General features: G+C 56.6%; 1 protein-coding gene across 3 annotated transcripts in view; it reads left to right on the top strand.

The window, feature by feature from the left end:
- Window positions 1-22,999, top strand: part of ABAT (4-aminobutyrate aminotransferase) — a 114,924-nt gene that overhangs the window by 88,735 nt on the left and 3,190 nt on the right. For 2 of the 3 annotated variants that reach the window (XM_060172399.1, XM_060172398.1), the window contains exons 2-13: window positions 5,869-5,966; window positions 7,461-7,490; window positions 7,649-7,766; window positions 8,893-8,942; window positions 14,745-14,825; window positions 15,444-15,536; window positions 15,723-15,785; window positions 16,675-16,738; window positions 18,086-18,234; window positions 18,949-19,086; window positions 20,831-20,998; window positions 21,520-21,666. In XM_060172399.1, coding sequence (XP_060028382.1) covers window positions 5,934-5,966; window positions 7,461-7,490; window positions 7,649-7,766; window positions 8,893-8,942; window positions 14,745-14,825; window positions 15,444-15,536; window positions 15,723-15,785; window positions 16,675-16,738; window positions 18,086-18,234; window positions 18,949-19,086; window positions 20,831-20,998; window positions 21,520-21,666 — 1,134 coding nt within the window. In that variant the 5' untranslated portion in view covers window positions 5,869-5,933. Of the gene's footprint in view, window positions 1-1,829; window positions 1,942-5,868; window positions 5,967-7,460; window positions 7,491-7,648; window positions 7,767-8,892; window positions 8,943-14,744; window positions 14,826-15,443; window positions 15,537-15,722; window positions 15,786-16,674; window positions 16,739-18,085; window positions 18,235-18,948; window positions 19,087-20,830; window positions 20,999-21,519; window positions 21,667-22,999 lie in introns of all 3 variants that reach the window. The other variant, XM_016192246.2, reaches the window with a different exon arrangement.

Raw genomic sequence — 22,999 nt, 5'->3', positions numbered from 1 at the left:
CTCCTCTGCAGGTGGGCAGCCGGGGCTCAAACCAGGATCCTTACGCCGGTCCTTGCGCTTTGCAGACACCTGCACTACTGCCTGACTACCCCTTCCTTCCCTTCTTGTTCTGCCACCATTAAACCCTGAGTCTGAGGGACAGGAGCTTCGGCCATCTTGGTTCTGTACCTAAATAATGGTAAGAAGCAGGTTGGGCTGAATTAGCAGGAGCCAACGGAGACCATTTTGGCCACTTGAGAATTACCATCTGCTTGAGATCAGCCTTTGTTAGCAGGTCAGCTTCAAATCCCAGCCGGCAAAATGTCACCTCAAGATCTCTCCTGAGTGACATCTTGTAATTGAAAGCACTGCTCACTTCGGCAGGGTATTCAGATGTTAATGTGCGCCTTCTCTGCTCGATCACTCGTTTTCAAGAATGCCTGATGGAAATTGAATTGTGTGGAGCAGTCAAGTGCTCTAAGGAGAGCAAGCGCTGAGGGAGGCCCTCTGGGACACACAGGAGACCCACCGGCTACTGGGAGAGGGGCTTCCAGAGGCGAGGCATGGTCACACCTCCCAAGCCCATGCCTGTCTCAGTTCCGTTCTGCCAGCTGAAGAAGCAGACTGTTCATCTGTGTGCACCAGTCTGTCCCCAGGCCTGCTCCAGCTGGGTCCGTCAGTCTGTCTTCTCTGATGAGTGAAGAAGGCTCTGTGGCCAGCAGGTCCCAGGACCGTCCCTGGACTACTGTCCAGAGTCTTCACCCCTCTCTGGCGTTTGTGTGTGTTTGTGTGGGGGTCCCTCACTTAGCTGGGTGCTTGAGCAGATTGAGGGGATGGAGCCCAGTAGAATCTCACAGTAACCAGCACCCTGCACTCCCTGCACCCAAGGAAGAACGGGGCCCCCTCCCCAGAGACAGGGCTTTGCTGGAACTGCTCTGTGCTCTGGCACTATCAGCTGGGCTCGGCATGAGCTACCGAAACCCCGCTGATAAATGAGCCAAGACAAGGGGGCAGGGAGCTTTCTGAATTCCATTCGAGGCACCGTCGGACGGGAGGACTAGTCGCTTCCTTCCACAGGACGGGCGTGTGACAGAAGCGGTGGGGCCCTGGAATCCCGGGCATAAGTGCCTGAGTTTGATCCCAGGTGTGCTGGAGCGAGTCTCTGGTTCTCTCAAGGAAACAGAGAAAGAAATCTGAAGCGGCTCCTGTGTGCCGCGGTGGTGTCTCCTCACCGGAGAGAAAATCATTTTCAGATCTAGCAGAGGCTTGGGAGGTAGCCAGAGGCTGAACCACTGGACTTGCAACTTGGAGGTCGGAGTCCAGCGCTTGCCGTGACATTTGCCACAGGGATACCCCCCTTCTCTCTCACTAATAAACTAATGCCAGGAAAAGGGGGCCTCAGCCTCTGCTCACCAGGCTCAGCGGTGGGTGCTGGACTGTAAGCTGCAGCTGAAAGCAGAGCCCAGCGTTTCCGCCCAGCCCCTCTGCCTTCCTCTGGCAGCCGCCCCCTCACTGCAGCCAGCACAGTCTTCTTCATCAGCAGAAGACCCTGTTTGCCTGCCGGCCCCTCTCATGGTTCCCCCAGCTCCCAGCCCAACCCCTTGAACCACAGCCAGCAGGGCCAGGTGAGCCGACCCACACCCACCCTGTAGATGAAGGAGCTGTGCACCCTGAGGCTCCCGTGTGCTTGTCTGTGTGGGTGACGGTCACAGGCCAAATCTGTCCCCTTTCTCTCAGCGCAGCTGGAAAAACAGACATGCCAGCCCTTGGGGTGGGCAGTGGGGGTGGGACACTGACCTGAGGGACGGTGGCCTCCACTGGCCTCACTCTACTTTTCTGGCCTTTTCCAGAGCGGGAGCGTGTGACCGGGTCTCCGTTCCTGTCTCAGGACCATGGCCTCCATGCTGCTCAGCCAGCGCCTGGCCCCCAGCCTCCGGCAGCACTCCCTCCTGCGTGCGCGCGGTAAGCCTGGGGTCCTGGTGGACACGCCCAGCGTGAGCAGATCCGAGATCAGGCGCTCACCACCCAGAGACAGTGTTGGTTGGTGCAGGAAAAGCAGGTCCAATCGGGAGACCCAAGGAGATGGCACATTCGCTTCCCCAAAAGCATCCTCTGGGCTGGACACAGGGCTTGTGAGGGGAGGGGTCCTGCCACTGAGTGAACCCGCTGGTGGCCCCCAGGAGTCTCGAGAACCCCCCGCTGGGCAGTTCTGCCACCCAACACATGTGCCCGGCTGCTCGCAGCCCCAGCTTCTGGCGGTGCAGACAGGTGAGCGGGAGCAGAGAGGAGGGCGCCCACTGGAGAGAGCACAGGAGACCACAGTACCCGCTCACAAACAGCCTGGGGGTCCTGGGGCCAAGGGCTGTCTGTCGGCCAGTGCTCTGGGGCCCCACCGTCCAGCGCCCACTGGCCCAACTCCACCTGTTTCCAAGATGAAGGCTGTGTCTCTTCTCCCTGCCTGCTAGGAGTTGGCTGATGCTTATATGTGGTGCCGGGGAATGAGCTCTGGGCCAGCACCACCGAGCTGCCTCCCAGGCTCGATTCTATTTATTTATTTATTTATTTATTTTGCCCCCAGGGTTATTGCTGGGGCTCAGTGCCTCCACTATGAATCCACTGCTGGATTCATAAAAAAAAAAAAAAATGGCCATTTTTTCACTTTTGTTGCCCTTGTTGTTTATCATTGTTGTTATTATTATTGTTGTTATTGCTGTCACTGTTGTTGGATAGGACAGAGAGAAATGAAGAGAAAAGGGGAAGACAGAAAGGAGGAGAGAAAGACGGACACCTGCAGACCTGCTTCACCACCTGTGAAGCGACTCCCCTGCAGGTGGGGATCCGGGGGCTTGAACTGGGATCCTTAAGCCGGTCCTTGCGCTTTGCACCACGTGCGCTTAACCCGCTGTGCTATAGCCCAACTCCCTCTTGCAATGTTTTTATTGAAAGCAAGAGCAAGAGAGAGAGAAAGACACTGCTCCATGGAGCTCCCCCCGCACTGTGCGTGGCCTCTCCCACGTGTTTCCGGGCTTGAGTGCGGTGAGGCACAGGCTGTGCTGAGCAAGCTCTCCTGCCTCCTGGGCACCTAGACGGCAGAGAAGTTGCAGGGGTGGTGGGTGCCAAAGGAGGAGACTCCACAGGCCTCCCCTCCACCCCCAGCTTCCCCTCTGTCCCCCCCACGCCTCACCAGCATGCTCTTGGTGGAGGAACTGGCCTGGACACGTTGCTTTCATGAAAAGAAAGAGAGAACAGATAGTTTACATATATATTCAGACAAAGGCCAAGAGAGTACAGAGACTGGAGCCTAGGTGGTTATGTCTGGGCAGGAAAACCAAATGCGAGTTTTGCTTTCTTTACTGCTCAGCAGTATTTTCCTCAGCGAGCAAGTTATCAAAAAATAAGTGGGGTGGTCTGGGAGGTGGTACAGTGGATAAAGCTTTGGACTATCCGGAGTTTGATTCCCGGCAGCACATGTACCACAGTGATATCTAGTTCTTTCTCTCTCTCCTATCATTCTCATTAATAAATAGATAAAATGAGGGGTCGGGCGGTAGCACAGTGGGTTAATCGCACATGGCGCAAAGCGCAAGGATCCCGGTTCAAGCCCTCAGCTCCCTACCTGTGGGGGGGGGGTCGGGGTCGCTTCACAGGAGGTGAAGCAGGTCTGCAGGTGTCTCTCTTTCTCTCCCCCTCTCTGTCTTCCCCTCCCCTCTCCATTTCTCTCTGTCCTAACCAACAACAATGACATCAACAACAATAACAATAACCACAACAATGATAAAAACAACAAGGGCAACAAAAAGGGAAATAAATAAAATATATATATTTCAAAAAAATAAAAATAAATAGATAATTTTTTTTAAAGTGGGGTCAATGGTGGAAGATAAGTTTTCTTAAGTAAATAAAGCACAGCAAACAGCTCCAGTTGAATTTGACCTTGACTTTGACCAGGCCCACATGCCATGGGGAAAATAACATTCATTTATTGCTCTCAGTGTCAAGATTAAGAGGTCACTGAAGGCATTTGATGACCATTTTCATAATCTAGAGTTAAAAATTGACCGTGGGCTGGCACAGCTGTGAAGGGTGGTGGTGACATTATCAGGCAGGAAGGCGGGCTGTGCTATCTGTGCCAGTCCTACCTGCCCAGGCACCCTGTCTCCTGGGCACACTGCTTCACCTGTGGGTGCAAACACTGGGTCCTTCGGTGTCCTCCTCCCAGTTGGGTTCGGCTTCCTAGTCCTCTTGAGCACGGTTTGCCCAAGGGGGGAGGGCGCTGTTTCACCCCAGAAACCACCCTCAACGAGATCCTGTGGGTCACACTCCAGGTTGGGAGGTCAGAGAACAAGTACAGCTTAGCCCCTCCCCTGCTGGTGACCTTGGCTAAATGCACTGAACTCTGAGCTTCTGTAGCATGGGGATAATCGTATCTCCCTCCGGGATCTGAGGAGTTATCCACAAGGGCCCAGGATAACCCCTGATGTGCTCACCACATGTGCTGCATAGACGCTCACAGAACGTGATAACAGAGATGTTGCGAAGGTGCCCTGGGCCCCGGACTGTGTTGTGTGGCTTATAGCATCATGTGTCACCATTAGGGCAATGTCTCTTGTGCTGGTATCTCCTTACCTTTCTCTACCAAAAAGAAAATTTCTCTACCAAAAGTGAAAATTGAGGTGTCATAGGAGGGGCCAGGAGAGAGCTCAGGTGAAGCTCACACCTCACTGCTCACGAGCCCCGAGTCGGATCCCAGCACCGTGTGGGACCACGCGAGGGCTCTGTGATGGCCGTGATGGCTCTCCCCTTCTCTCTCTCACTAAGGAGACACGATTTAAAGAACTGGGCCAGGGAAGCTGCTCAGTGGTGTGGCACATGGTCAGGACCCTGGGTTCATGCCCCAGTGCCCCCTTAAGGAGAGAGAGGCAGGAGAATTGAGCCTGTGTTCAAGTCCTGTCTGCCATGCTTGCTACTTCATATATCAGAACTGGGCTTTATTTTTTTTTCCTTTTTTGTTGCCCTTTTTTTTTTTAAATTGTTGTTGTGGTTATTATTATTGTTGGTGGTGGTGTCATTGTTGTTGGATAGGACAGAGAGAAATGGAGAGAGGAGGGGAAGACAGAGAGGAGGAGAGAAAGACAGACACCTGCAGACCTGCTTCACCGCCTGTGAAGCGACTCCCCTGCAGGTGGGGAGCCGGGGCTCGAACCAGGATCCTTACACCAGTCCTTGTGCTTCACTTAACCTGATGCACTCCCACCCGACTCCCCAAAATAGGAAAGATTTTTTTATTTTTTTTAATCAGAACACTGCTCAGCTCTGGCTTATGGTGGTGCAGGGGATTGAACCTGGGACTTTGGAGCCTCAGGCATGAGAGTCTGTTTGCATAACCATTATGCTACCTACCCTCTGCAGAACTGGGCTTTCTAATACACACACACACACACACACACACACACACACAAACACAATCTCATGAGCCTGCGAGAGAACATAGCACCACTCCAGCATATGTGGTGCCAGGGCCTGAACCAGGGACCGCAAGCTTGCAAGTCCAACACACACACACACATACACACACACACACACACACACACACACACACACACACACACACACAATCTCGTGAGCCTGCGAGAGAACATAGCACCACTCCAGCATATGTGGTGCCAGGGCCTGAACCAGGGACCGCAAGCTTGCAAGTCCAACACACACACACACACACCCTGCGCTGAGCCACCTCCCCAGCACTGGGCTTTCTCATCTTTCAGTCTTTGTCCTGTGGTGCTGGGTGGCACTGAGTCCTGGCACTGTCCCGCCGGAGACACTGGGGGCATCCCTTAGGGCGAATTCTCACATCTGCCACCTGGTTCTCACGGCCCTTGTTTCCTCCAGGGCCCAGACACATCAGTCAAGCCGCGGCCAAGGTCGACGTGGACTTTGATTATGATGGGCCCCTGATGAAGACGGAAGTGCCAGGGCCCAGGTCTCGAGTGAGTGGGGCCCAGAGGGCAGGACACAGCCAGAGAATCCCCGTCACCCACACAGAGCTCGCAGCAGGAGGAAGGCTCACTGGAGGGGGCAGTAGAGCCTCACCTGCTTGCTTGGGGCTGGTAGCCTTCAGTTGTTATTTAACATAAAAAGGGGTTGGTGGGGCCAACGTGGTGTGTGAAAGGATTCACAGCGGGGAGCTGGGAACTGGTTTAAACAATACAAGGTTTATTAGGGTGAAACAGGTAAAAGGCAAAATAAGCAACCCTCATCAAGGGCTAAGAGTACGCTAGGTCAATAAAGTCTGAATATAGTTACCAAAAGTTTAGTCCCATCAGATAAACAATTATCAGCTGAGGTAAAGGTTGCTCATGGCTGTAGAGGGGTCTGAAAGTTTCCCAGCTACAGAGTCACACGTGTTCAGTGCCCAGGAGAAGGAGCCATGGCGGATGGATGCCTGGCGCACCTCCGCCGAGAGGCATCTGACCAGAAGCAGCAGCAGCCCGAGAGAGCGGCCTGCTCCCAGTCCCTGCTTTACACCTTCCCTTCTCTGTGTGTCCCGCCTCAGGCTGACGTCATTCGCGTGCTAGTAGTCCCAAACTCATGTTGGGGTCACACAGGTGTGGGGGGGGGGGGCAGTTCAGCCTCACCTGCTTGCTTGGGGCTGGTAGCCGTCAGCTGGTCTCAGCCTGACGGGCCTTGGTCCCTTCAGTGGCCCGGATTGGCTGCAGTGTCTGTCATGCTCCAGCACTGGGCCGGGCTTGTTCCCGTGGTGATGGCAGAAGAGGCCCGAGTCCCTGTTGTTCTGAGCTCAAAGTCCATGGTCACAGCTGGAACATTCTAGGCTTCACTCATTTCAGGGCCCGTCTCCCTCCAGTGGCAGAGTAGGCTGACCAGCCTCCCCTCAGAGAGTGAGGAGTCCCACCACTGCTGCTCTCTAGTGAGGGCCAGGCCCCCGGGAGCCCCCAGCAAGGCTGGTTGATGCCCAGTTTCTATACAGAGCTGCACAAAAGATTGATGGAGTGTTGGAATTATAGTTACAAACGGTTCTTTGATAAGCAGATTTGCACATGCGGCTGATTCTCGCTTCCTCACAGGCGGTTAAGGTCACTTCTCTTCCCCTGAGCTAAAGAGAACTGCTCGTATGGGCCCTAGACAGATGGGCTAGACAGGTTTTATGCTGAGTGCTTCCCTTCGTTCAAGGCTACCTTGCAAGTGTCCAGACCACCGGCCTGTCTGCTGTGCTGACTGTGAAGGGGCAGGGTTAGTTTCCTGCCAACTATTTATAGAAAGCACTTAAAAAGATTTGTAAGCTTGGTGACTCATTCACATTTTGTGTGTGTGATTAGTAGTGGGTTACAGTATTTGAAGACTCATTAACTTCGAAGTTGTGGCCAAGGAGGGGGGGAAGCCCAGGACTTGGGGAGATGGGAACGATGCTACCTACTTTGACAAGAGTGTCTCCTTGCTGAAATGTGTGTCCTTCTGGCCTGCAGGAATTAATGAAGCAGCTGAATCTGATTCAGGTGAGTGGAGTGGGGCCCGGGGCCCCTGTGGCCGCGTAACACACCACCAGCCAGCGGTCGGTCACACAGCTGCCCGCGTCTGCTGTCGGCGCAGGTCTCACCCTCAAGGCCGAGGGGCCAGGCAGCTGCAGAGCCTGACCTCGTCTCCTTTGCCCTAGAATGCGGAGGCCGTGCACTTCTTCTGTAATTACGAAGAGAGCCGAGGCAACTACCTCGTGGACGTGGACGGCAACCGGATGCTGGACTTGTACTCCCAGATCTCCTCCGTGCCCATAGGTGAGCACTGCGAGACCAAGCCCAGAGGCAGCCTGACCCTGGGACTGGCCTCACGCTCCAGGGCAGACGAAGGCAGTGTGTCTCGCGTAGTGTCTGGGGTGTGATGAGGACCTTTAAGGGCTGAGCCGGGAGCCTTGCACGCAGGAGGCTGGTCCGGGTCAGGGGCGCGGGACCTTATCTCTGCAGATCTTGATTTTGCCGGCGCAGATTGAGCTGGAAAGAGTGTTTGCTTAGGGACCACAACAGACTAGACTGAGTCTGTAAGCTGACTCCAGAATGCGAAGGGCCTTGACAACCAAGCAAGGAGCTTAGATTTCACTGTAAAGAAATCCTAGTGTTCTGGGGAGGTTGTGCAGTGGTGTGCACAGGACTTGAAGGCCAAAGGGGTCCCAGGTTGGGACCCTCAGCCAGAGCTGAGCCATGCTTGGGTCCAAAATAAGTCATAAAGTAGAGCTCTTCGGAGGGAACCTCCTTGTCTAGTCGACTTGACTGACTTAGTGGGGTGGTGGCTGTGTGCTTTGGCAATGTTGAAGGGAGGTCTGCTGTTTGTCCCACCGGCCTGACCACTGCCTGTGTCCATCTGGAACCTGCACAAGCATCACAGTCGCCTGGGAAGTGCGTTGAGCCGGGAGACACAGCATTTCCAGCGCAGGACCATCCCTGAGGCTTAGTGGCTGCAGGCTGACTCGCCATCCTGAGAGACAGAGAGAGAGGGAGAGACAAGGTGAAGAGAGTGACAGCACTGCTCCTCTGCTTGGGAAGTTTCACCCCTGCAGGTGGGGACTGGGGGCTTGGACTGAGGCCTTCTTGCCTGGTAACACACCAGTGCTCCAGCAGCTGCGCTCACCTGCCTGAGGCTTAGAAGTCCCAGATCCCGTCCCTGCACCACCATAAGGCAAAGCTGAGCAGGGCTCTGGGGAAAAGGGAAAGGAGGAAGAAGGTTTTGTCGACCATTTCCTGGCTGCACCTGCCTCGTTCTGAGTCAAGGGCGCCCTGAGGAGGAATGGATCTTCTCTGCAGACGAAAGAAAGACTCTGCATGTGGAGAGAGAGGCCGGGGAGGGGAGGGGCAGGCAGTGGGCACCTCCTCGGGCAGGGCACCCTCTGACCAGTCTCTCTCTCCGCAGGCTACAGCCACCCTGCTCTGGTGAAACTCGTCCAGCAGCCCCAGAATGTGGTAAGTCTGTCATGCAGGGCGAGGCTGAGCTCCCGGCCATTGTAGGTCCAGGGGGCAGCCTCTGGAGACAGTCTGTCTGAGAGCGTACCGTGTGCTGGGCACAGGAAATGCCAAACTCGGCAGCTCCCTCCCCCAGAGCCCACAGCCACACCCAGGTGCAGAGCCACTGCCATGCGCCCAGACTTGAGCGTGACCGTGACAGTGAGGGCTGGCAGGAGTCCGCAGTGAGCCCCGCATCTTGCTCTGCACACTGAGGAAGCTGGGAGGCGGACACCCAGGCTACTGCCCGGTGTCCAGAACTAGGGCCCAGCAGAGTTCACAGTGAGGCCAGAGTTGCACGACTAGTAGGTGTGCCGTGTGCAAAGCCAGCAGGAGCTGGGCTATTCCGGTGGTGGGCAGACTGCCCAGGAAGTGCCACCGGGCTGGGACCTGACAGAGTGCTCACAAGCCAGGGGAGAGGGTGGAGGGTGGGGCAGCCGCTGTGGGTGCTGAGCCAGGGTCATAGCTGAGCAGCCCAGGCTTCCCCCAGAGGCCAGAAGCACCCTGCTGTAATAATCAGAGTGTCTGCAGCATCGCCATGGCCCTGGGGACAAATCAGCCAGCAGCAGCCCATCTGAGGGGTGAGTGGAGCCACATGGACTTACTGTGACAGGCGCCTGGGCCCAGGACACAGGGATCACCGAGGGGACTGTCCTGTTGGGCCAGGGCCCTCCACTTACTGCTTGTAATCAATCACCCGTCTAAGACATTGTTTTTCTCCATCATCAAGTTTTTATCTTATTTTATTATTTTTTTCTTTTTCATTTTTTTTTTAACTGGTTTATGGTGGTGCAAGGGATTGAACCTGGGACTTTGGAGCCTCAGGCATGAGAGTCTGTTTGAATGACCATTATGCTGTCTACCCCTGCCCCTTATTTTATTTTTTACCAGAGCACTGTTTACCTCTGGCTGATGGTGGTGCAGGGGATTGAACTTGGGACTTCAGAGCCCCAGGCATGAGAGTCTCTTTGCATAACCATTATGCTATCTACCCCACCCCATCATAAAGTTTTATCCAGGACATGAACTGAAGAAGGCCTTGCACATGTTCTGAGCCTCCCTGGCCCAGTGTTTGTAAATGTCACCTCCTTAGAGGGAAGAGGCAGCAGGCAGGACAGAGACACCAGACCCCCCACCAGCCCCTCCAGTGCCATGCGAGGTGGGGAGGGAGGGGGCGAGGGGGCATCTCCACCCCAGGACCAGACTGCCTGCTGTCAGCTGTCTGTCCTTCCGACAGACAGAGCTGAGGACACTTGCCCTCCTGACAGGCATGCCTGCCCAGCCTGGGGGAGCCCGGGACATGCCTTGCTCCCCTCAGGAGCCGGGCTCGGGGCCAGCAGCCGGGCCCCCCAGCAGCAGACAGCAAGCTGTGTTTACTTGCAGAGCCCAACGTTGTTCCAAGACTGTGCGGACCCCAGATGCCTCAGCAGTTGGTGCTGAGAAAATGTGTCGACAAACATGTCACACACACTCGTGGCTTCAGCTGCTGCCCAAGACAGACCGTGCGCTGGCCACAGAACCACTTGTGACCCCAGGCCCAGGGTTCCGCTTTCCTGCGTCCTGTGCCCGTTGTCCCCACGGGAGCTCTGCCCCACCCCTCTCCCCTCTCTCCCTCTTCCCTCGCCAGCGCCAGCCCTCCAGCGTCTCCCACTCAGAATTGCCAGTAGCTTCTCTCATCAGCCCACATCTTTCCTGCTCCTTCCAAACCAGCTTCCAGACAGCCCTGGCAGCCCCCACAGCTGTCAGGAACGCAGGTCAGAGCCCTCCTCATCAGGCTCCGGCCTCTCCAGCCACGCCGCTGCACATGTGTTTAATTCACTGCTGCCCAACTGGACACCTGCTGTTGGTGCCGGGTGTTGACCTGGCCAGGGGAGAGGAGAACGGAGTGCCAGACTACAGCAGTCAGCGGGTGCCTGGGGCTGCAGCTGGAGACCACAGGCTGGCATCCTGGGTTGTCTGATTCTCTTTCTTTTTCCCAGTGGTGCCATGGATCTTACGTGTTCACTGCTCCTGGGCTGACTTTTTTTTTTCCCATTCTTTCCTATTTGATAGAGAAACGGGAGGTAGCGGGTTCACTCAAGCATACCTAGTACTAAGCACAAGGATAGTGTAAGGACCCAGGCTCGAGCCCCTGGCTCTGCAGGGGGAAGCTTCATGAGTGACGAAGCAGGGCTGCAGGTGTCTCTCTGTCTCTCTCCCTATCTCCCTCCCCCCCCTCAATTTCTCTGTCCCGTCAAATGAAAAGAAAAGGCCCCCAGAGAGTCAGGCTAGCGCAGCGGGTTAAGCGCATGTGGCGCAAAGCGCAAGGACCAGCAGAAGGATCCCGGTTCAAGTCCCCGGCTCCCCGCCTGCAGGGGAGTCGCTTCACAAGCGGTGAAGCAGGTCTGCAGGTGTCTTATCTTTCTCCCCGCTCTGTCACTTGTGTGCTTAACCAGGTGCGCCACCACCTGGCCCCACTCTCCCCCTCTCTGTCTTCCCCTCCTCTCTCCATTTCTCTCTGTCCTATCCAATCAAATGTAAAAAAAAAAAAATGGCCTCCAGCACGTAATGTCAGCACCGAGCCCCAGTGATAACCCTGGAGGCCAAAAAAAAAAAAAAAAAAAAAAACAATTATTCTTTTTTAGGAAGTCACATCCCCTGGAGCCAGTGTCTTAAATTCCAGCTGGCTTTGGGTGTCACCTCAGCCGGCTCCTGACACCGCCCCAGGCCACATCATGGGCAGCAGGCAGTGACCCATGGATGCCTGATGGCCTCAGGACTCCTGGGCTGGGTGTGGGGCAGCCAGCCTGCTCAGGTCAGACCCAGCCATCCCTGCGACCACCAGGCCTTTCACTGGGGGTCCTGTCCTCACGGCCGTGGGCCTGCCCCCTCTGAAAGCTGCCCAGTGCAGAGCCCTCATGGTGGCAGGTGAGGCCCTGCAGACCAGAGAGGTCGGCGACCTGCCCGCACTGCTCAGCCTTTTCACGTTCCAGGCTGCTGGCTCGAGTGGGGAGAAATCTCTTTATTGATTTATTATTGGATAGAGACAGAGGAAATAGAGAGAGAGAGAGAGAGGAGAGGGAGAGAGAGAGAGAGACCTGCAGCCCTGTTTCACCATTCATGAAGCTTCCCCCCTGCAGGTGGGGGCCAGGGGCTTGAAGCTGAGTCCTTGCGCAGGGTGACACATGCACCTAGCCAGATGCACCAGCACCGGGCCCCTTTTATTTACTTAGGTGAGAATTCTAGAAACCTGTCCCCATTTGATTCCACTCCCCAGTGTCCCCGAAAACTGCCGCTCATTACGCCATGCTTGGTCAGACAGGAACACCACCTGCACATCCGGCCAGACCCAGATTCGCCAGCCACCCCCTGGAGTCTACACCCCAGCCGCAGGGAGCTGGCTCTGTGCCCCGCAGCTCCAGGACATGCTGATGTCTGTGCCCCCCCCCCAGGACACGCTGATGTCTGTGCCCCCCCCAGGGCACGCTGATGTCTGTGCCCCCCCCCAGGACACACTGATGTCTGTGCCCCCCCCAGGACACGCTGATGTCTGTGCCCCCCCCCCAGGACACGCTGATGTCTGTGCCCCCCCCCCCCCCCCCACACACACACTACTGCTTGGGACTTCCAGAATCTCCACTGGGGCCAAAGCAACTCACAGCCATCCTGGGCTCTTCTGGTGGGACTGCCACACCACAGGGGCACTGTGGCAGCACTGACAGAGCTGTGACGCCGCTCCTTGCCTGTCTCAGAAGACAAGAGAAAAGAAAAAGAACAGAGAAGAGAGAAGAAAGCAAGTTGACATAGGGCACATCCCTCCCCTCCCACCCACACACACAGACTCTTCCCAGCATTCCCCAGGTCCTCACACTGTCCACTTCTTCATTCCAGGCCTGGGTCCTGGAACACTGCATTCTTTTACCAGAGCCCTGCTCAGCTCTGGCTGCTGGTGGGGTGGGGACTCAACCTTGTAGCCTCAGGCAGGAGAGTCTATCCCTTAACCTCTGTGCTGTCCCCCACCACACCCCCCCTTCCTTTTTTTTTTTTTTTTTTGCCTCCAGGGTTATTGCTGGGTTTCAGTGCTTGCACCAGGAATCCACTGCTGGAGGCTATTTTTTCCCTTTTGTTGCCCTTGCTGTTTTATTGTTGTTGTGATTATTATTGTTGTTGTCATTGTTGTCATTGTTGGATAGGACAGAGAGAAATGGAGAGAAGAGGGGAAGACAGAGAGGGGGAGAGAAAGACAGACACCTGCAGACCTGCTTCACTGCTTGTGAAGTGACTCCCCTGCAGGTGGGGAAACGGGGGCTCGAACTGGGATCCTTATGCCGGTCCTTGCGCTTTGCGCCATGTACGTTTAACCTGCTGCACTACCGCCAGACTCCCAGCCCCCCCCCCTTTTTTTAATGAAGTCCTGGAGAGCAAGCCCAGGGCGCTGCACATGCCTGACACCAGGGAGTGACTTCCCAGGGCGACTTTTTTTCATTCCGTAGATTTCTGAGAGAGCAAAGGAGAGAGAGAGAGGCAAGAGGCAACATCACCACTCCTCCATCTGCGGGAGAAACCCAATAGTGTTCCCATGTGCAGCTGGGGTTTGAACCCAAGGCATCACACACATACCCTGGAATACCCTTGGGTCTTTTTAAAGGAGGGAAGTCTGACACAGGCCACAGTGTAGATGGCTCTGGAGGAGCTCCCGGCTCAGGGGGACAGACCAGCCTCAGAGGGACAGAGGCTGCCGCTCCGCCTGCTCACAGCCCTGCTGGACCAGGAGGAGGAGGAGGAGCCAGGCTTGGGGGTGGAGGGGGTCCGTCCCAGGGGCGAGGAGCCTGTTTTGCATGAAGAGGTTCTGAGAATGGATGTGCATAGCCGTGTGGGTGAACTGCTAAACTGACACTCCAAATGGTTAGGACAGTGCATTTCATGTCACCGTTTAACCACAGTTTAAAGAATAACCAAGTGGAATAGCCCATGTCTTTCCTTAAATATATCTATATAATATATTTATTTATTGGATAGAGACAGTCAGCAATAGAAAGGGAAGGGGAAATAGTGAGGGAGAGACACAGAGACACCCGCAGCCCTGCTTCACCACTCTCAAAGCTTCCCCTGCAGGTGGGGACTGGGGCTCAAGCCTGGGTCCTTCTTCACTGTGAGGTGTGCTCAACCAGGTGTGCCACCACCCAGCCCCCAGAACATCTCTGTCCAGAAGCACTAGCAAGACTGGTAAAGAACAGGATCCAGGGCCAGGGAGAACACAGAGTACAAGAACTGGGTGCTACAAGTACTCTGAAGTACTTGTTATTGGCTTTTTTCTCCCCCATTGGTTTTCTACGCATCGTGAATTTTTCAGGTTTTTTTTTTAAAAAAAAAGATTTACATATGAGAAAGATAGGAGGAGAGAGAAAGAACCAGACATCACTCTGGCACATGTGCTGCCGGGGATCGAACTCAGGACCCCATGCTTGAGAGTTCAAAGCTTTACCACTGCGCCACCTCCTGGACCACGAATTTTTCAGGTTTTTACAGATTTACAAGAAGTTGGGGGAAAAGAAAAGGTCCAGAGAGCCCATAGGTGCCGCCTTGCTCCCCAGTGGTAACACCTGACCGCGTGGCTTTGCTGTGAAGTCACTGCAGACAGGAGCACTTCAGGAGGACGAGGACGCGGCAGGAGACCCCTCAGTGCTGGCACCCAGGCCCTCCCTCCCGCCTCTGCTCACGTGCTGGGGACAGCATGGGGCGGGCAGCAGCCCCCAAAGCCTCTGTCTCCTGCCTGTTTTACAGAACACATTTATCAACAGGCCCGCCCTGGGCATCCTTCCCCCAGAGAACTTCGTGGAGAAGCTGCGGGAGTCCTTGCTGTCTGTGAGTCTGTGGGGACTCCCTTACACTCCCCGGGGACCGTCAGCGTGGGCAGGGAGGGGAGAGGACACCAAGGAAGGGATGCCTCTACCTCTCTCTTGCGCCAAGGGGCTTTCAGCTTTCCTCAATCTGCGTATCTGCTTTTATGAAAGGGAGAGGGGCCGGGGTGCGCTCAGGTCTGGTGTCTGCCGTGCTGGGGGTCACACCTGGCACCTCAGGCTGGCGACACCTGTGCTCTCCCCACTGAGCTGTCTCCCCAACTTAAGTTGCCTTTGGAAGAAGGAACTGTGAATTGCAGAAACCGAGGGGGCTGGGGGAGAGTCACCGGCCCAGGAGCCTTCGCCTGCTTCTCTCAACCTTCCCAGCCCTGCCCTTTGAGTGGTTACGAGGATTTCAGTCCGGAGCCTTCACTTCCCTCCTGTTGGAGTGGGGGCATCCTGGGTGGCGGCTGCACCAGGAGGAGGCTGGCATTTCACCCCGCACCTCCCCAGCCCCTAGGCCTCCACAGCCTTCAAGCGCCGGCGTGTGACCCCTGCAGACAGCACAGCCTGGCCTGGGACGGGGGGTGGGGCTGGGGGGCTCACCAGGAGCTGAGCACCAGCTGACCCCTCACCCCCGCAGGTGGCCCCCAAAGGCATGTCACAGCTTGTCACCATGGCCTGCGGCTCCTGCTCCAATGAAAATGCCTTCAAGACCATCTTCATGTGGTACCGGGTGAGCTGGGGGTGGGCAGACACCCCAGCTCACAGCAGGATGAGGGGTGCGGAGGTGCAGGGCTCGCCCGGCCTGGCACGTAGACACCTGCTGACTCCCTCACGAGCCCCCGTCTGAGCTGCTGCCCCACCCATTTGGGCTGATGTGGGGCTGACTCTGACTCCAGATCCTGTTCTGTTTTACCAGAGCAAGGAGAGAGGCCAAACGGGTTTCTCGAAAGAGGAGCTGGAGACATGCATGATCAACCAGGTATGCAGCCCCACCCCACCCCCATGGCCAGGGGGTGCAGCCCTCTCCCTGCGCCCACCTATGGGGGAAAGAGGGGGGAGGGGGAACGTCACCTTGCGTCTTCTTAGCAGGACATGACTCCATCACCCTTCCCCCCAAAAAAAGGCCAGCACATGGGGTGAAGTGGGAAGAGGGACATCCAGGGACAGTCAAGGCCCTTAGAGGAAGGTCTCACAGCCTACCCGGGGTCTAGAGTGGTGCAAGGGTAGACGGACGCTGGCAGAGGGTGTTCAGCCCAGGGCTGGCACAGTAAGAACAGCCAAGCAGGGCATCCATCTCCACCCCCCCCCCGGGAAAGAGGGGCCCCTGGGGGGCTTCCCAGGCAGCCCTGGACGCCCCCCACTGTGGGGGACAGGCAGGGGAGGGAAGTCCTAACCCCAGGCGGTTCCACGCAGAGCCAGCTTTCCTGCCCAACTCGTGCAGGGGTCCCGTAACCTTTAGACGGAAGTGTCATCTGCTTGTCAAAGGGGAGGCCTCAAGTCATTGCTCTTTCTTTATTAGAGAGGACAGAGAGAAATTGAGAGGGGAGGGGGAGGCAGAGAGAGAAACAGACACCTGAAGGTTTGCCCCCCGCAGGTGGCAGACAGGAGCTCGAACCAGGTACTTGCTGTAACATGAGCTCAGTCAGGCACACCACCACCTGACCCCCCCCCCAGTCATTTTTTTCCCTTGTACTTTCAACTTCATGGGCAAAAGCAAAGTGTCTGTGGGCTAGAGACATAGCTCAGGGTCCACTTGCTACTCACACCCAAGGAGGGACTCCTGCCCCCCAGGCCCCCCAGACTCTTCCACCCTTGCAATTTGCAGTTGACCCCCATGCTGACTGAGCACCCCTCTTCCCCGATTCCAGGCCCCCGGCTGCCCAGACTACAGCATCCTCTCCTTCATGGGCGCCTTCCACGGCAGGACCATGGGTAAGGGGGACCCCTGCCACCCGGCCTGTGACCCCAAACTGGCGGTGAGGGGGACAAGAGCGGTGACGGTGGCAGTGGCAGCCCCAGTACTGTGCCCAGCCCTGAGCCCTTCCTGCAGGGAGGGGACGTCCCGAGAAACACGCTCCTGGCACGTGTAGCGCGTGAGCCTCACTAGCAGAGAGGCAGCACACTGGGGTGTAGGTGGGTGTGTTCAATGGCTTGAATCTGGGAACGGCCCTCGGGGAGCCCTGGGAGAGCGGCCCAGAGATGGTGCTGACAGGCACTCTGCGCTGTGGACTCAGCCAGTGTCTTGGGGCGTCCCGGGCCCAGCAGCCCTTAGACGGCAGCCTGCTGACGTGGGGGCATCCTCTGTGCACTGAGGCGGGGCCTCTCTTCTGCCCCTTCTGCCCGTCCTCCTGGGGACGGGGTTTGGGTGCCGTGGGTGGGCCAGCCGCTGAGAGCAAGCCTCAGGCGAGAGTGCCCCCACTCCTTCCTAGCTAGGGGTCGGTGGGCTCTGCCCTGAACCGAGCCCAGCTTCCCGCTCACAGGTGTCCAAGCAAGATGTGGTTCAGGCCAGCCTCTCAGGCAATTCCTGCCTCCTTCACAGCCTCCCACTCACCCAGGAGAGACCCAGCAAAGCTGAGACTCGCCATGAGGCCTTAGACGCCACAGCCTTCACTAATGCAGAGGACTCTGGGAAGGAAACAGGGCAGGCCAGGGAGGGGACCTGCCAGGGAAGGACTAGGAAAACAAAATGAAACAGTAAAACAAAGTGGTTAATTCTTCCAGAACAGGGCTCATTTTCCCATTCTGCAGGGGTGGAAAATCAAGGCTCTGCAAGAAAAGGAGCATCAGCCTGTGTGGGCTCTGCGACGAGTCAGAAAGCACACTCGCACGCACACAGGCACAGTGCACAGGCCCCGCTCTGCGACGAGTCAGAAAGCACACTCGCACGCACACAGGCACAGTGCACAGGCCCCGCTCTGCGACGAGTCAGAAAGCACACTCGCACGCACACAGGCACAGTGCACAGGCCCCGCTCTGTGACGAGTCAGAAAGCACACTCGCAAGCACACAGGCACAGTGCACAGGCCCCGCTCTGCGATGAGTCAGAAAGCACACTTGCACGCACACAGGCACAGTGCACAGGCCCCACTCTGTGACGAGTCAGAAAGCACACTCGCACGCACACAGGCACAGTGCACAGGCCCCGCTGGTGTCACAGCAGCCCTGAGCCTGCAGGGCACAGGCCTTCCGGCATGTGAAGACAGACTGGCATGCCCTCCTCCGAGTCCTGCCCCAGACTGTCCCCCAGCCCCCTGCTCTTGTTTTGCCTTGTCTGTCCAGGTTGCTTGGCGACAACACACTCCAAGGCCATCCACAAGATCGACATCCCCTCCTTCGACTGGCCCATCGCTCCCTTCCCGAGGCTGAAATACCCCCTGGAGGAGTTCGTGAAAGAGAACCAGCAAGAGGAGGCCCGCTGTCTGGAGGAGGTGAGCCCCGACCTTACAGGCCTCCCCCGCACCCCACACCGAGCCCCAGGAAGGAGGGGCGTGGGGAGAGAGAGGCCCACGTCCCAGGCGTGGAGGCAGTGGGACCCCCAGTGTCCCTCCCCACTTCTGGTGTTGGCTGCTTGTCACTAAGTCTCCCGGAGGGCAAGCCCTGCAGTGGGGAATGAGAGACCAGCAGGGGAGAGGGTGGGCGCAAGATGGCTCCTCTGGCCCCAGCTCATCTGCCCAGTCCCTCCCTCTTCCAGAGGCGGCCAAAGGCTGGGGGCCGCACTGCCTCTACTCTGCCCAGAGCGTCGCCCTGGGACCTGTCCATATCAGGGGAACACTAGAAGGATTCAGTGGGCAGGATTCTGGCTGCTTGGCCTGCTTTCCTCACTGGCACCTCATTCTTCGCATTCCACTGACGCCATGCACCTCCTGGTGTCTAAGTGCCATGCCGGGGGACTGTGGTCACGGGAGACAGGAAGGCGGGGTCTCATCTGGCTCCCCTGGGGCCCTCTGGTCCCAGTCAGGAGAGGAGGCTTCCCAAGGGCCAGCTAGTCCTCCCCAGGGCCAGCGCAGCCCCAAGTAGGATGGACGCGTCTCCATCCAGAAGCGAGGCCCGGGTGGAGGCCATCCTGCGGGAAGCACGTCCTCACTCGGCTTCCAGGGGCATGGCCCTGCCCTCCTCCTGACGCTGTCCCGCCGTGGGGACAGGCGGAGGACCTGATCGTAAAGTACCGGAAGAAGAAGAAGACGGTGGCGGGCATCATCGTGGAGCCCATACAGTCCGAGGGTGGAGACAACCACGCGTCGGACGACTTCTTCCGGAAGCTGAGAGACATCTCCCGGAAGGTGAGCGGCTGGGCCGGGCACCTCCCTGCACACAGCTCAGAGCAGCTCGGGGCCTGGAGACTCCCAGGAAGTGGGGCTCAGAAAAGGCTCCCCTGAAGCCTGGCTGCAAGCCTGGTCTCCAGCCTGCCCCAGAACTCTCCCGGAGACCTCACCACCCCGTTTCTCTCCGCAGAGCCCGCCTTAGCATTCGGGCCCGTGCGTCCTCACTCAGCAGGTGCTGCTGGACCCCCACTGCCTTTCTTGTTTAATTCTCCCTCACTGCCCCCCAGCCGGGGCTGTGCCTGCATGATGAACCCACTACTCCCAGCAATCAGGCCCCTACCCCGTTTTGTTTTGTTTCCCTTTGCATTTTGCTTGATAGAACAGAGAGAAAGTGAGAGGGGAGAGGGAACTTTCTAGAAAGGGGGAGGAAGCGGGGGTCTGGTGGTGGTGCACCCAGCTGAGCGCACCTATGGCTGCGCACAAGGACCGGGGGCAGCCCCACCCTCCTGCAGGGAGAAGCTTCACTGCCATGAAGCAGTGCGGCAGGTGTCTGTCTCTCCCTCCCTCTTACTGACCTCTTTCTTTTTTTTTTTTATTTTATTTATTGATTCCCTTTTGTTGCCCTTGTTTTATTGTTGTAGTTATTATTGTTGTTGTTGTCGTTGTTGGACAGGACAGAGAGAAATGGAGAGAGGAGGGGAAGACAGAGGGGGAGAGAAAGACAGACATCTGCAGACCTGCTTCACCGCCTGTGAAGCGACTCCCCTGCAGGTGGGGAGCCGGGGCTCGAACCGGGATCCTTATGCCGGTCCTTGTGCTTTGCGCCACCTGCGCTTAACCCACTGCGCTACAGCCCGACTCCCGACTTCTTTCTTTAAACAATGTTGATAACTAGTTTTTACTTTTTATTATCTTTATTTATTGGGTAGAGACAGCCAGCAAGTGAGAGGAAGGAGGAGATAGAGGACGAGACCGAGACACACCTGCAACACTGCTTCACCCCCTGTGAAGCTTTCCCTCTACAGGTGGGGACCAGGGATTCAACCTGGATCCTCTCACATTGTAACATGTGCGTTCAGCCAGGTGTGCCACCACCCGGCCCCCCTTCTTGGTTTTTTTTATTATTTATTTTTCCTTTTGTTGCCCTTGTTTTTTATTGTTGTTGTAGTTATTTTTTTTTTTTAGATTTTATTTATTTATTAATGAGAAAGATAGGAGGAGAGAGAGAGAGAAAGAACCAGACATCACTCTGGTACATGTGCTGCCGGGGATTGAACTCAGGACCTCATGCTTGAGAGTCCGATGCTTTATCCACTGCGCCACCTCCCAGACCACTGTTGTTGTAGTTATTATTGCTATCGATGTCATCGTTGTTGGATAGGGCAGAGAGAAATGGAGAGAGGAGGGGAAGACAGGGCAAGAGAAAGAGAGACACCTGCAGACCTGCTTCACCGCCTGTGTACTCCCCTGCAGTTGGGGAGCCGGGGGCTCGAACTGGGATCCTTGCGGTCCTTGCGCTTCGCACCACATGCGCTTAACCCGCGGTGCTACCTCCCAACTCCCCCTTCTTGGTTTCTTTCTGTCCTATCTAATTAAAGAGGAATGGGGATAAAAGAAGGGGAAATGGTCCAGGGGCAGCTGGAGGGCTCCATTCTCATAGCCCCTGAGCCTGGGCCGCGCTCTGAGCAGGGTCTGTGGGGCTGGGTGGGCTCCAGCGCACGCTAGCCGGGCGGCCCCCCACCTCCTCCCTCCCCCCTGCCAGCACGGCTGCGCCTTCCTGGTGGATGAGGTCCAGACTGGAGGCGGCTGTACCGGCAAGTTCTGGGCCCACGAGCACTGGGGGCTGGAGGACCCGGCCGATGTCATGACCTTCAGCAAGAAGATGATGACCGGCGGCTTCTTCCACAAGGAGGAGCTCAGGCCCAACGCGGTGAGTGCTGACCGCCAGCGGGCACCCCCAGCTGCCTGCCCCTTTTCCCACCAGCGCCGACTCCGGCATCGGGGTCTGCTGCACCGAGAGCCGAGGGGCCCCCACACTTCCTGGGGCCCACGGGCAGCTTTCTGGTCCACCCCTGCACATGGACAGCAGACTGTTAGCCATGACCACGAGGGGAGGGGGGAGGCCTGGTCCCGAACCCCCGTCTAGCCCAGCGGGCGTGGCCGTCCCGGTTCACTACGGGAGCCAGACCTAGCTGGGCTGTCCAAGGCATCCCAGATCACAGGGCCCGTCAGGGAGCAAAGCGGGATGTGAGCCCAGGGCCTGTGTGTGCCCAGGCACGGTCTGCTTCCCCCAGCACATGGCGCCCACCTTCAGGTGTGGAGCTTGGGCTCCGGGTCCGAATCCTTGCTATGCAGAGACCATAGCAGCCCTGGGTCATTTTCTCTCCGGGGAGAGCGGCCCCTTTCTGGGCTTGTCCCCAGGTGAGGCCTGCCACACCTGCCTCCTCGCAGCCCTACCGCATCTTCAACACCTGGCTGGGGGACCCCGCCAAGAACCTGCTGCTGGCCGAGGTCATCAGTGTCATCAAGAGGGAGGCCCTGCTCAGTAATGCGGTGCATGCCGGCAAGGCCCTGCTCACAGGGCTGCTGGAGCTCCAGGTACCCACCCCCTGCCCGGGCCCTACCTAGGGCACTCCCAGGTCCCACCCGCCCCCAGCCCAGGGCACACATGAGCCTGGCAGCTCCAGCGTGGGGAGAGCCCCCAGCACCCCCTCCTCTGAGAAGCCCCCAGCCACTCTCTCTCCCGCCCTCCTCTGGACTCTCTCCCTTCTTCTGACAGGGCTGTCCATGGGTTATTCTGCAGGGGAGCCCCCAGCTGAACAACCCCAGAGATTGGGCAGAGGCTGGGTGTTGGGACAACCATGTCAGAGTCTCTGCTTTTCTCTGTAAAGATGTGTCATGACTTTGCCAACATCCCAGCAGTTTAACCAGCTCACCACGCTGAGGCAGCTGGTTTGCACATCCTGGCCGCATGTACAGAGGGGTGAAACTGCCTGACATGGAGCAAAGTGAATTGGGCTTTTAAGGATTTTTTTTTAACTTTATCTGATTTGATAAGACAGAGAAATTGAGAGGGAAGGGGAATAGAGAGGGGTAGAGAGACAGAAACACCCTGCTCCACTGCTTGCGAAGCTTCCTGTCTGCAGGTGGGTCGCAGGGGGCTCGAACCTGTGTCCTTGCACTAATAATGTATGCACTTAGGCAGATACACCACTGCCCAGTCCCAGTAAATCTTTAAAAAGGAAATGAAAGGGGAGTCGGGCTGTAGCGCAGCGGGTTAAACGCAGGTGGTGCAAAGCACAAGGACTAGCATAAGGATCCCGGTTCGAGCCCCCGGCTCCCCACCTACAGGGGAGCCGCTTCACAAGTGGTGAAGCAGGTCTGCAAGTGTCTGTCTTTCTCTCCCCTTCTCTGTCTTCCCCTCCTCTCTCCATTTCTCTCTGTCCTATCCAGCAACAACAACAACAATAACAACTACAACAATGCAACAAAAGGAAATAAATAAAATAAATATTAAAAAAAGAAATGAATGAAAACCTTCAGATAGCCATATTGAAAACTTAAAAGGAAAGTGAAGTTTATTTTCTTTTTTCATTTGTTTTGGATAGAGAGAAGTTGAGAGGAAAGAGGGGAGACAGAGAGGCTTTGCAGTCCTGCTTCACCACTTGTGAAGCTCCCCCCCATAGGTGGGGACTAGGAGCTTGAACCCAGGTCCTTAAGCGCTGTAGTGTATACTCTCAACCGGCGTGCCACCACCTGGCCCCGTGAGATTAATTTTACTAGTGTTTTTTTTCACTTAATCCATTATGTCCAGGATGTTATTTCAGTGTGTCTTCATATGGAAAATGATGGATGCCATATTTCAGATTCTCTTTTCTTCACTAAGTCTGGTGTTTATCACTCCCAGGGAGCCCCTCAGTGGGGTCTCCCT

This window comes from Erinaceus europaeus, chromosome 15, assembly GCF_950295315.1.
Source record: "Erinaceus europaeus chromosome 15, mEriEur2.1, whole genome shotgun sequence".
NCBI classification, from domain to species: domain Eukaryota; kingdom Metazoa; phylum Chordata; class Mammalia; order Eulipotyphla; family Erinaceidae; genus Erinaceus; species Erinaceus europaeus.
Note: the sequence above shows the minus strand (reverse complement) of the source record. Positions and strands in the feature narration are given on the sequence as shown.